The following is a 14,544-nucleotide window of genomic DNA, read 5'->3' on the forward strand; positions in this document are numbered from 1 at the left end:
GCGCACTGTTCTAACTCGTGTGTTGAGCGCACTGTTCTAACTCGTGTGTTGAGCGCACTGTTCTAACTCGTGTATTGAGTGCACTGTTAACTCGTGTATTGAGCGTACTGTTTTAACTCGTGTATTGAGCGCATTGTTCTAACTCGTGTATTGAATGCATTGTTTTAACTAGTGTATTGAGTGCACTGTTTTAACTCGTGTATTGAGTGCATCGTTTTAACTAGTGTATTGACTGCACCGTTTTAACTAGTGTATTGAGCACATTGTTTTAACTTGTGTATTGAGCACACTGTTCTAACTAGCATATTGAGTGTGCATTACTTTAACTCATATATTGAGCACATTAACTAGTGTATTGAGCGCACTGTCTTAACTCGTGTATTAAGCACATTGTTTCAACTAGCATATTGAGTGCACTGTTGTAACTCGTGTATTGAGTGCATTGTTTTAACTAGTGTATTGAGTGCATTGTTTTAACTAGTGTATTGAGTGCACTGTTTTAACTAGTGTATTGAGTGCATTGTTTTAACTAGTGTATTGACTGCACCGTTTTAACTAGTGTATTGAGCACACTGTTTTAACTTGTGTATTGAGCACACTGCTCTAACTAGCATATTGAGTGTGCATTACTTTAACTCATATATTGAGCACATTAACTAGTGTATTGAGCGCACTGTCTTAACTCGTGTATTGAGCACATTGTTTCAACTAGCATATTGAGTGCACTGTTGTAACTCGTGTATTGAGAACATTACTTTAGCTAGCGTACTGAGCACGTCATTTTAACTTGTGTATTGAGTATATTATTTTAACTCATGGATTTAGTACGTTATTTTTCTTTCTTGGGATTAAAAAAAGAGAGTCCCTAAAGTGCAATAAAATATATGTGTGTGTGTGTGTGTGTGTGTGTGTGTGTATAATTTTTTTTAAAAAAGAATACCTCATAGAACATAAAGCATTAATAAGTAAACTGCTAAATAAAAGTAGACATAATAAATGAAGACATAAAAAAACACAGAGAAGAAGTTCAAAATAAATCTATAAAGCCTCTCCATCTTTTATAACAGATTTCACTTCCAATATGGGCAATTTTTAGTTTATTATAATTCTACCTATTTTATAATTAAAAACAATCATTCTATATTAATGGATTTTTCAAAGTTATTTTGAAAAATATGCTTTAAAATATACAAGAGATTTGGAAATTAATATATATATCATGATTCATTTAGTATCTTCTTTACTAAAAGTTCTGTTTCTATTTATCAGTCAACAAAAATAAGAATTCTATAAAGTAGTAAAAAGCTCCTATATTTTGAGTCTTAAAATAAATATAATGGATTCTAAAATATTTTTTTCTATTTGATTAATCAGCATAAGCAAAAACTGACATGTTATTTCTCAACTAATAAAGACTTATAAATGTCAAGGAAGAATTAAAAAAAAAAAAAAGAGAGAGAGAGAGAGAGTCCTGTAAGGTAGTAGTACACTCCCCAACTGATTCTGAGGCAGACACAGAGATGATGGGTTGTGTGTCCTACGGTCTATTAGCATACATTATAAAACACAGGTCTATTCTACTGCTAAAGAAATGTCTCCAGGACAACTTCTGGACCTCTCAGCCTTGACAATGGATACATTTAATGGAATGAGCCCCTGGGCATGAGGCCAAACCATGCAAAACAGAAGTGTCAAATATTTCTAGCTTGAAAAGAATTTAGAGGTACACAAGTAACCTCTGCTACAGTTCACCTGCCTGTAAGATCTACAGGAGGCCTAAGGAGACTTTTTTTTAACTATATAGTATATTCCATATATTACTTAGGTAAAGAGAAAAATTAAGTCACCAGTAAGCAGCAAACCTGATGATTACTGGAAAGTCCACAGAGTCCACAATTTCAAAAAATAAAAGATAAACATTATTTGGTGGAAAGGGCTAGAGGAAGCAAAATACAGTATTTTTAACTTAATACAATTTGTTTTATAATCATATGAAAGTATTTTGGGAAGCGTAAGTTGGAAATGAAAGCTGCTATGAACCAACCACTCTGGATTATAAAAATGGGCATTTTTCTTTTATCAGCGATTTCTTCAGACAGAAATGTAAACACCAGGCGAAACTGTATTTCCAATAAACACGAAAGTAATTTAAAGGAATATGTACAAATTCCAATAATTTCCACTTTATTAAATTAATTGCAGACAGCTATGAAATCCAGCTAATATTCAAAACCAAACTCCCCAAGAGGTTGATGATTTTCTTACAAGCATGGGTAGATTACTCAGATTACCGAGTGATCCTGAGTCAATATACCTGGTCTAAGTAACATTTTAAAGACATGCTTGTGAAATCTTTCCATTTAAAACAGACAAAGATGAGCAAATTAAAGGCCTTTATCTACCCAGTCCAGCTAGCTGCACCCTCCACCCCCTCCCCAGACAGTCCTGTCATCTATTTGCTCTGTGGCCTCAACCTCACTGACAATAAGGCTGGCCTGGGGTTTGCTGCTTCCCTTCCAGATAAAAAGGACAAAAAGCTGGTCCCTTCCCATGGCTACTCTACACAGAGGCAGAAGAGCAAAGCTGGAGACCACCACCACCTTCCTCTGTTCAGAGGGTGTGGTGTGGGCTCATTCTTCTGTACACCAGTGCCCTCTAATGGACAAAACAACAGTCCCAAGGTCACGGTTGTTCCAAAGTGGACCACCCACACTTGAAACAGCTACCATCACTCAGCTCCTGAGTCACATGTCAGAAGGCAGAAAGCTGTTCACAGTGTTTGGCTTAACTCCATTTTTGTAATGAAAAGGAAACCAAGGCCCTAATTGCAAGACTGAATGTGACAGTGGTATGATTGACATTTGACTAATAATCATCTTGCCATCTGAGCACTTGCTGTGGAAACAGCCTAAGGCTGTGCGTGTGGTGAGCCATCCATCCCCACAGTGAGCACCAGGTAGGACGATCTCTATCCTCTTACCCATGAAGACACAGGCAGGGCGTGGCTTTATGGGAAAGCCCCAGTGTTCACTGGAAGCCAGGGCGCCTGCCTCAGGGCTCATCCTCCCAGCTACGCTGCCTCTGCCTGTCGGGACATACAGGTAAGATGAGAAAGGAAAGAGCTCCGTTTCTGTTTCAGAATGGTTCAGGCTATTAGGTAAACAACCTCTGAGGAAATGGCGCTGTCACAATGCTCAGCAAAATTGGGTTAGGGTAAATCTGCCAATAGTTACCAACTCTCGATTAGATGAGACAGGAACCGGCCACCAGCACTGCCTCCCCTGAGTCCTGCTGCAGAGTTCTGGCCATACTGTATAACCTACCTGTAAATTAGTTTCTGTAGTAAGTCTCTACTACCTTATACTCAGTATTTGTGGACTTGTAGATTACTTATGGATTCCTATTTTTAAGTAATTACTTTTTAAAATTTTGTTAAAACACGCACACACACACTCGCTCGCTCTCTCTCTGTTATGGTCTGTTTGGTCCCACCAAGTCTAACACTGCAATGTGATATCCAGTGTCAGAGGTGGGGCCTACTGGGAGGTGTTTCAGTCATGGCGGCAGATCCCTCATCAGTGGCCTGATGCCACCTCAAGGGAAGGAATACGTTCTAACTCTTAGCTCCTGCAAAAGCTCGTTGTTGAAAAGAGCCCAGCACCTCCCTCCTCTTTCTCTTGCTTCTCTCTCACCCTGTGATCTGCACATGCAGCTCCAGCTCCCCTTACGCTGAGTGGAAGCAGCCCGAGGCCTCCCTAGAAGCACATGCTGGAGCCATGCTTCTTACACAGACTGCAGAACTGTGAGCCAAATAAACCTGCTTTCTTTAGAAATTACCCAGCCTCGGACATTCCTTTATAGCAACACAGACTAAAAAACACACACTAAACCCTCATCAAATAGTAGACTACATCAAAGTCTACCTCACAACAACATACGACGTGAAAACCAACGTAAATGATATTTTTCCTTTAAATGCAGAGGGGTTTGTTGCAAATTCTTCCTGGAAGAGTTTTCTATCATCATCATGCATCGGGTCATTGCCATCAGCTTCATTTATCGAATGACTCTTCTATGCTCTGCTTGGGAGGACAATAGAGGTTCATGATCTCTTAACCACAGAAAGCTATGAAATTCCAAAACTTGGTTCTAAAAATTCATCTGTCAATAAAACCTAGCCTGAGGGTACTTATAGTCTTTACTGAGTCCTTAATAAGTGCAAGTCCTTAAGCATTCAGCTATAGACATATCCACGCATTTGATTACGGGGTGGTGGGGGGGGCCTGTCCAGAAATCACTGGAAGTGCTATTATTATACACTGTGTTATTTTTCTAATCTTCGAGAATTTCTGAATTCCGAATCACAAATAAAGGCTACAAATAAAGAGAAATCAGACTTTTACCATTATTTCTTCTAAGCAAGAAATTGAGGGTCAGATAAGTAGCCTGCCATGATAAGAGATTCCAATGCAGGTCTTCTCGACTCCAAACTTACTACGTTCCACTGCAGTTTGTAAATACTATCTGAAAACCTTTAAAATATTTCTAAAACTAGAGTTCCATCTTTAGAATTGCTACTTGGAAAGCTACATAATACCTCTGACATAAAGCAACCAAGAACATACTAAGCTACTCTGTTTTTACAGGTAGTTCTGGATACAGAGCATGCAGGGAAATTAGATAATCATCTGTCAACTCCAGCCACTGCTTTCAAGAGACAATACATAATGTGTTTTAAGTCACATTAATGAGAACCCCTTCTAAGTCACATCTTACACGCACAAAGATGAAAATAAGCTCTGATTCTATAATCAGTTTTAAAAATACATGATATAAATGAAAAAAAAAAGGTAAAAATCTAAAGTACTCTGAATTTGTTGTTTTTAATATAAAGTCAGATTTTTTCCAGTTGCAAAATATATTTTCTCCCTGCCAGTCTATATTCTCTATAAAACGAAAATTAACAACCTGGTTCCATTTATTTTAGTTACTCATGGCTCAATCACTGTCTTTTATTTAAATCACTGGGGAAACTGATAGAGAAATGAACATACTGGATTTAGAGCTTTCTTGACTATCAAATGAATGGTATTTTAGTGACATACAACAAAAGATGACTCATTGACTGAGCAACATCATTTCCGATCAGCTAAACATAAGTAGGTGACTATGAAGGAAGACTTTCACATAGATGTTAGTTTTTATTAAAGGCTGGTGTTTGGCACTGCTGTAAGGATATTCAATATTATGCTATTAATGAAATTTACTTATAAAGTAAAAATCACAAATGAAGGAATCCTTCTGAGTTTAAATTACTGGAATTCATATGCTCATCCTGTTCTAGTCTAGCTCACACTTTCTTTTCTAGTGCTCTGAGCATATTTTACTCATGAAATCACTGGTCTTATTTTTCCCTTTCCCAAGCTCAGGAAGACCCCAGACAGTATCATTTACCCCCAGCTGCCCTGAGGCAGCCAAGTGTGGCTCGAGAGTGGTCATGGGAGCTCCTTTCCCCTCACCTTTTCCCTTTCCATTAATCCTAAGAAACTAAACTCTCTCTCTCTCTCTCTCTCTCTCTCTCAGAAAGCCCCTTCCCTGTGTCTAAAAGCACCACTCAAAGATTCTTTCTTCAGTATCACGTTGATTTTATTCTTTGCTTAGCTCACAAGGTAGGCAACCTCTTCAGACCCATAGCAGTGAACTGCAGTAAAAATACCACGAGGTTCTCGGCGCTTCTGCCAAGCCACTCGACTTTCCAAGGCTTGGTTTTATTACCTGGAAAATGAGGGGGCTCCAGCTCCATATTCTATTGTGTGTGTGATATAACTTTTAAAAGTGAAATGAAACAGACACAGAATTCAACACACATCTGAAGGCTATGGGGACTGAGGAAAGAGTGGGAACTTTTGAGGTCTAGCACTCACCATGGACTGACAGTGAAGATGCTTTGGGTGAGGGGTGTGTGGGAGGGAGCCAGCCCTTTCCCCAGCCTTTGTCCTCTCACTGTTAAATCTGCAGCTCCTTCAGCTCCTTTGCAGCTGTGGTTCCTGTGATGACTGGATTCCAGTCCCATCTCCTCTGTGCTCACTATTGCAGAAGGTCATTAGGAGCTGGCTCCAGACCCACCATGAAGACCAGCAGGCAGCCTCTACCTGCACCCAGTGGTTCCCAATTCCCAACCAAGCCTGTGCCTCCACTCAGCACTCCCTAATTCTTACAGATAACTCAGAAGAGATGGCAACCCTGTAACCATTCTAATCAAGAGACACAATCAAAACTGCGAGTGTGGGAGTGTAAACAGAAGCGAGTGTTAAACAGCTAGGGCTACATGATTCTGACAAGTGGAACCAGAAAACTCCCTCCTGACTCAGTGAGCAGATGACAAGGGAGTTCAGAACTCAAACTTCACTTAAAAGCTAGGTGTAGTGTAGCAGATGCTAACCTAAAACTCCTGCGTCAGGCTTCCTGCACAGCTGGCTTTTGCAGGCTGAAGGAACAGGCTGGGACCCGAGGCAAATCTGTGAAATGGCTTCTCTATAGACCTGGGACGTGTTGTTTTGCCTCTTAGGCATATGCCAACTTCCCTCCTCCAGCTGGAATTCAGCATAAAAGACCCTCATTTTGCATTCAAATGACCAAAATCCTCATAAGAGATCTCATAATTCCAAAATTCCCAAGCACTGAAATTATCACTTCCTTCCTTGGACACCTCCAGTTCTCCAACATCAAAGATTCCACTCCTTCAGGGAGATCTCCCAGACATAAGACCAACCCTCCCCCATTTTATAATAAATGAAACCACTTAACCTAAAAGAATCTTTAATTAGCAAAATTGGGGGATTCCTTAAATTTCTTCAACTGCTCATTCAGCCCTTCAACAAATACTGACGTCTGCTCCTCCAGACACTTGGGAAACACCAGTGAATGAAATGCTCATAGATGTCTCTGTGGTCCTCACATTCTTACTCTCCAAGACTTACCTGCCCATGACTTGCAGGGGCATTGTACTAATCTGTTCTCACACTGCTAATAAAGACATACCCGAGACTAGGTGATGTATAAAAGAAAGATGTCTAATGGAGCCACAGTTCAGCATGCCTGGGGAGGCCTCACAATCATGGCGGAAGACAAAGGAGAAGCAAAGGTATATCTTACATGGCAGCAGGCAAGAGTGTGTGTGCAGGGAACTCCCCTTTATAAAACCATCAGATTTCACAAGACTTACTATCACAAGAACAGTACAGAGAAGACCCGCCTCCATGACACATGGGAATTATGGGAACTACAATTCCAGATGAGACTTGGGTGGAGTCACAGCCAAACCATATCAGGTGTCCACATGGGAACCTAAGCAGGTTCCTGACCTTTAGGTTTGCTCCTGCTATCCATCCTCCACTGCCTACAGCACCAAGTTAAAATGCACAGAACAGAAGGTCCTTTGGGCTTTGAACTCAATGAGGTGAAATGGGTAAAGTTCAACAGGCTAGCTGTGAGCATGAAGAGAGGACAGACACATACATGGCAGTGAACACCCATGAAGCACCAAGATGAGCCTGGTGCTGTTCAGATGTCACACATGGCCCTGGCACCATGCACCGGCACTTGGTGCAGGTAAGCATTAGTTCCTTCAACAGGGGCCCAAAACCCTCGTCATGGAGGCCATGTTTCCTGTGCCTGGCCCCAGGTTACCTTGCTGGCACCAGCTCCACCTCATACCTCCCCATCCACACTAGGCGCCTGCATTCCCTGGATGGGTCCTGCCCTCTACTGTCCTACTCTTGCTGGAATTCCCATTGCCTACTCCTCAACCTACTGACCTTCTCTGCAACCTTCAAACAGCTTCTCAAACTCCACCTCTTTCACAAAGATGTTCCTAGTAGCCCTCAATATGAGAGCTGCTATTTTCCCCTCTACTGTAGGACTTTTCATTTTTCCTTGTGCACTAGACCCTTGACATTTGAGGATAATACAGAAAAAGCTCTCAGGAACGCCCAAATTTGCACAAATCACTAGAGTTTAGTTATGCCCCGTCAAAACGCACTGCAAGGCAGGCAGACACCACGAAGAGGTTGCGAGTTTCATTTACCCCTCACTCTTGATGGCACCTTGACAGACAGGATTCAAATGTATGCCTTAGCAAATTGTATCCCACAATAACCAAATACACAAGTGTTGCAGATGAGCCTGGCATGGTCAAATTTATTAGGCTACAAAACCATCTACTAAAAATAATCTGTTCTTACTAGATCAGAAATTCCTTGAGAAAAGGAATTTGGAGCCTGTCAACATATTTATCCCCGAACATTTCAGAACATCACACATTCAATTCAGATGTTTTGGAAAAAGAAAAAAAAAAAAGAATGAAGTCTGGAAAAGAAGGATTTAGAGTGGACTAGGTTTGCCTGATCATTTTTTAAGAATATTAATTTAAAAATGGTCCAACATGGCCCTGGAGGGTTCTGCTAAGAGACACTTTCAAAGGGCTACAGGGGCAACAGGGGCTTTGCAGAAGGCATCCTTGCTGAGGAGCTTCCTCTAGGGGACTCAGCCTGCTTCAGGAAAGCAGACTTATGGGGCTACTCACTGCCCCTGACATCATGGAGTAACTATATCCCAGCAATCCAAGAAGAGCCAGTTCAGTTGAACGGATGACGCAGAAAAACAAGTCTGATGTCATCTTCTTTGGACTACTTCTACCCATTTGAACAGGTACAGCAAAAATAAGTTACCTTCTTATAGAAAACTAAAGCGTACTCTAAACTAGAAAACACTGTGTAGCAGTAACACAGCTGTTCACTCATTCATTCAACCAAACCTTCACTGAGAGTTACTCTGCACGGTAAGTGCTACACATAGCTTCAACTGCCTCTCCTGTCACGCCCAACTACCATCCGAAATGCCTTCTATACGGAATTTATAAAATGGCCCCTGCTTATTATGAGGGGGAAAAAATTAACCATGAAACCGAAAGTAACCATGTTTTACAAACCAAACTCCCTGTGCAATCTTCCCCATTCGGTTCTTCAGGGCCCACTAACAGGCATATTTGCTCCTTCAAATATTTTTCAGCAGACATGCATTTGCTCCTTTAGAGGCTGCTTTCATAAAACTGTACTCATTTCACGCCTCGCTTATTGTTCAGTAACTTGCTCTTCTTTTTTCTCAACATATTTACAGGTGCTTTTGTATCACCGAAAAGACAAACAAAACAACAACAACAAAAAGAAAACCACTGTGGTGTCTCTAATTGGTTTAGTATGTTCTTATGGATTTCAGTTACTACTGTTTTTACAACTTTATCTTCTGCTGGTAACATCCTTCTAAAGTACTACTATTTTTTTTTTCATTTATTCTTAACTTGCCTCTCCTACTCTGTGCTTAATAAGGCAAAAACCTCCCTATGTGTTAATTCCTTGAGTTTAAGAAACACGTTCTTGGTTTTGATGTCCTATTGTCACAATTTTGCTTTGATTAATCTTATCGGCCTTACTCTTCACCTCACAAGTCAAAGCCTACAGGGCAATTTCCTGTTCTCATCACAAGTCCAAACCATTCCAGATCATTCATCAACAAAAATATTTACCTGAATGAGCAATGTCTATTTTCTATGGAATGCTAACAGGATCACATATGCATTATGTGTATTCCAAAACACTTTCGCCTGCTGACATCCAAGCCAACGTTCTGTTTGTGAGGGGAAAAAAGCTAGCTTAAAGAACTGGCCTCACAATTATCATAATTACCTTTCTACACGTTTAGTGTTTTCAAATTCAGCACATTAAGTATCTGGTGCCAAATCAGATGGCCAGATTCAGCCTATTCCCAAGAGATTCCTTACCTTATGCCCTTTTCTAACCTAAGCATGAGGTTAGTGAAAGAATAGCCATGAGAAATGGGGTGTGGAGCGGAATGGGGGGTACCCTTGTTGCTGCTCCCTCAGGTGAGTTAATGAGGCCCTCTCCTGGGAAGTGCATAGTCCATGGATATATAATTATGCCCAGCCCAAGGGATACAGGGAATGTGGGGGATTGTTCAACAACTGCATTTAAACTGCTAACATTTCATGGTTTGTGGACGTTTGGGGACAACTGAAAAACACGATTATTCATGATTTCGATCCCACAATGTCTGTCCTCTCAATCCCTCTTCACCACTGGCTCCACCTACTTCCTTCCTGCGCTGTATTCTTTCTCTGGCAATTATCTTCTTGGACAAAAACAACATTGTTAAGAAGCATGGATAATTACAAAATAATCATTCCTGCGGCACTTTGTATATGTAACCTCAGAGAACTCAAAAATAAAATTAGAATCAAAGTATGATATATGAAAATTAAAAATTACAGGGCCATTCAGAGTCTTTTTTTTTATTTTTATTTTTTGAGATGGAGTCTTGCTCTGTTGCCCAGGCTGAGTGCAGTGGCATGATCTTGGTTCACTGCGACCTCTGCCTCCTGGGTTCAAGCAATTCTCCTGCTTCAGCCTCCTGAGTAGCTGGGATTACAAGCATGTGCCAGCATGGCAGGCTTATTTTTGTATTTTTAATAGAGACAAGGTTTCACCATGTTGGCCAGGCTGGTCTTGAACTCTTGGTATAGGGTGATCTACCCACCTTGGCCACCCAAAGTGCTGGGATTACAGATGTCAGCCACCGCACCTGGCCCTTTCAGTGTCTTTTGAAATTATCTGACTCATGGGAAGTGAAGAATGACAAGAATGACGGTGAATGACATACAGAGAATCTCAGGCTCAGTGGAACAAAAGGCAACTCTCCAAACTCCCAGCCCATTCAGCAGAAAACTCACTCACCTTCAGAGGACACTCAGGGAGATGGAAATCTGAGATCCTGAGAGTGGCTCTACTGCAGGCTTATCAATGATGGCTCCCAGCCAACTTCCTGAGGCCATGGGCTGCCCTGCATACCCCAGGATTCCTCCTCCCCAGAGGGACACCTCATTCATTCCCCGTATTTCCCTCTATTTGGTGGCAAGGACATGGTTATTATTTATCCTTAAAGCTATGTCTTATTTTATTCCTATATCTTTAATCCTTAAAATTCTTATTATAAGGAAGCAAATCAATGAGGAATTGGACTTACTCTTGTTTCTTTAAAACCAAAGAGACGTCAATGCTTAGAAATGAGTAGTCATGAAAGTCCACTTTTCATTAATGAGACAACTAATTATAAAGCACCTACTGTGCACCATGGACTGTATTATCTACCCCATGAGAAGGGAAGCATGACCACCTCACTATTTAAGTAGCTGGAAAGCAGACACGTCTTAACTAAATTGTAATAATACAATGGTGTGAGCACACCAGCATTATTGTCACAAATAAATATAATTTTTTTTTTTTTTGAGACGGAGTTTCACTCATGTTACCCAGGCTGGAGTGCAATGGCGCGATCTCGGCTCACCGCAACCTCCGCCTCCTGGGTTCAGGCAATTCTCCTGCCTCAGCCTCCTGAGTAGGTGGGATTACAGGCACGCACCACCATGCCCAGCTAATTTTTTGTATTTTTAGTAGAGACGGGGTTTCACCATGCTGACCCGGATGGTCTCGATCTCTTGACCTCGTGATCCACCCGCCTCGGCCTCCCAAAGTGCTGGGATTACAGGCTTGAGCCACCGCACCCGGCCCAACAAATAAATATAATTGAGAATGATCTGTTTCTAGAAGAAAACTCAGACACTTCCCGGTGTAGGCCCCACATCTCCTCCCAGGTTCAGCACACAGGAGCGAGTAGCTGATAGCAGCCTGAACATGTGTTCATAAGCCCAGTTTTCACTCACAGACAACAAAAAAGCTCCTCTTCTTATCTTCCAGTCATCACTCCTTCAGCACAGGTTTTCCCAATATGATGATGTGCTCAAACTCTACCCAATACAACCCATTTCCCATGGAGAAGAGCACGACGCGAAACTGACCTGCTGAACATCCTGCTGGAAAACACACAGCTGCAGCCTCTGGTGGAGCCGGACCTTGCGGTGTTGCCAGATGTTCTCAAGCTGCCGCTGGTGGTGCAGCACCTCGTGGATGACATCCAGGACATGGTGCACGGCCTTGGAGTAGTTGGCAGAGGCCGTCAGGGAATCAGAGCTGCCAGGAGTCAAGGGCCGCTGGAGCTTGTCAAGGAGCGACTTCCCATCTTGGCTCACCTGCCCACAAAATAAATGAGTGATTCTTCAAGATCTGAGGTTGGTCTAGGCTGTGCCACAGATGCTGTCCTTGGATACATGCTTGTGCACACACAGGCACACACGTACATATACACACATACCCATTCACACAACAGTTTTACTCAGAGGCAGTTTTATATAGGATAAAATTTAAAACAATCAATCAGATATCCAATGACATCCAAAGCCAAAAGATGCAAAACACCAAGTGAAAATAAAAGAACATTAATTACTACAAAACACCGCAGTAGATACTGCTCAATGAATAGGCATACTATTTGCCTTAAATGTCATAAATCAGCTAACAGAAACTGCATTGCTGGGATATCTGCAAATTAAAATTTAAAAGTAATAATATTATCTTGAGACATGTTAGAGAGCATACAACAGATCATCACGATGGAACAAAATTGTTCCTTAAAGTCTCAGTTAAAAAGAAATCAATCAAGCACTAGGCAAAGAATATGTACTTAAACTTTCTGACATAGCTGGATAGCAATTTAGCTTCACAAAAGAAAATTCAAAATGCCATTCTATTGGGTTCATTAACTTTAAAAAGTACTTTTAATTAAAATGCCATCATTAAAAAAAGATTTCTGGCAATTTATTCTCAAACTACAATTAAATGAAAGCATTCAGGTTAATCAAAGAAATAAGAAAAGGTGAGGATGTAATTTACAAAGAAAAGCTTTATATATTTTTCCTACTTATAAGTGATTCTTAAGACTTATGAGTAATTATGCCAGATGTGCTTTTAAAAAGTGACCTAATCAGACAACACAAAGATATGTGATGCCTAAGGTAACCAGGTGTGGGATGCAGGTGTCTTAAGCAGGCCTCTTCACATGATCCTTCCGCTCAGATACTTCCGAATCTAAAAACCTCCTTGGGTTTCTAGGCAGAAGAGGAGCAAATTCAGGGGCACTTTTAACAGACACATGCTCAGCTTAGAAGAAGCCCTTAGAAGAAGAAAGAGCACACAAGGAATAGGTCAACGGGAAAGGTTCAAACTCATAGCCTTGGCAACCAAAACTGGTGGGAAGTGACCTTGGAGCATTTCCTGATTGCTGCCTTTAATCCTAAATGCAGTTGTGCCAGATTCTAACATGTTTCCTTTTCAACACCTGAATTTGAGACGTTGGAAGTTCTGATTTTTCCTTACAAACGCTTCATGGTTTAAAATTCACTTAATACAGCCTTACAGCAAAACTTAAGAGGAAATGAGCTCAGCTGACACAACCAAAGATAACGAGGGAAAATCGAACCAAGTTAACCACTGAGTTAGTGTCAGTTAAAACAAATATGGAAAATTTAAAGAGTCTTCTAAAGCAAGGCTCTCAGTTGTGCCCACAAGTCACTGAAATTGGTGTGGACACTGCTGATGCAATGATTTTGAAGAGAGGAGGCACTGTGATTGATTTGGGTGGTGGATTCAGAGAAGCAGGATATTCTGAAATGAGCGGGTTATCAGCACACAGTGAAGAAATGTCCTCCTTTTTGTGATCATCTAAGCAAGGCTGTTTTTAACATATAAATACATAGTTTTTCTCTTTTTACCCAGTTTTAAATCTCCAATCCTTTCCATAAATCCAACAACCATGTTATCAAAGAAAGACCATGTTTGGTTTTCTTCATAACTTTACAAGAGCTGTTTTCCCTTTCAAAATATGAGCACAATAAAACCATTCTCAATACTTGCATCACCAAGATACCACATGAGAGGGCTACAGGTGAGCTGCTATATTCACAATGGTTTTATATATATGACCAGCATCTGAATATCTAATTTTTTTACCTATGTCGGAAAATGAGCACTGGAGCATATGATTTGATGAACATGTGCCAGAAACTGACAGCTGCTTCCCCAAATCCCTACAGTCAGAAACAGCAACACTCCACCTACGAAGCAGCATTTCCCAGCCTTGCTTACATATGACTGGCCAATATACAGAAGTAAAAAATGTTGGATGGGAATTCCAGGAAAGCTGTTTAGCGGCTAGGCTGGCAGGTAGGCTCATTCCCCTTGTCCCTTCCTCCTCCCTGCTACCAAGAACTTGAATGAGATGGCTGGAGCTTCAGCAGTTATTGATGACTCTGAGGCAATCTTAAAAACAGCAGCCCACCTGCTAAAAAAAGCAATAGAGAAAGACAGAAGGATCCAGAGATCCTCTTACTAACAGAGCTACCACATTAGTCCTGGAATGCCAGCTTTTGGATTTCTTTTACATAGGCAGAAAGCCAATTTCTATCTTCAGCCATTGTTTTGCAACTTAAACCACCGATGCAAAAAAACAAGATTAGTTCCTAGCCCTCACCAAGTTTCCAAAATGCATCCCTGAGACACCATTAATATTCTTCTACTG

General features: G+C 41.1%; 1 protein-coding gene across 6 annotated transcripts in view; it reads right to left on the reverse strand.

Annotated features, from left to right (window-relative positions):
• The window catches only part of TRIO (trio Rho guanine nucleotide exchange factor), a 368,044-nt gene that overhangs the window by 181,193 nt on the left and 172,307 nt on the right, over positions 1–14,544 (reverse strand). For all 6 annotated transcript variants that reach the window (XM_032279085.1, XM_032279087.1, XM_032279088.1 and 3 more), the window contains exon 9: positions 11,930–12,160. In XM_032279085.1, the coding sequence (XP_032134976.1) occupies positions 11,930–12,160 (231 nt within the window). The remainder of the gene's footprint in view (positions 1–11,929; positions 12,161–14,544) is intronic.

Source organism: Sapajus apella, unplaced genomic scaffold, assembly GCF_009761245.1.
Source record: "Sapajus apella isolate SASKATOON/1434 unplaced genomic scaffold, GSC_monkey_1.0 scaffold11, whole genome shotgun sequence".
Classification (NCBI taxonomy): domain Eukaryota; kingdom Metazoa; phylum Chordata; class Mammalia; order Primates; family Cebidae; genus Sapajus; species Sapajus apella.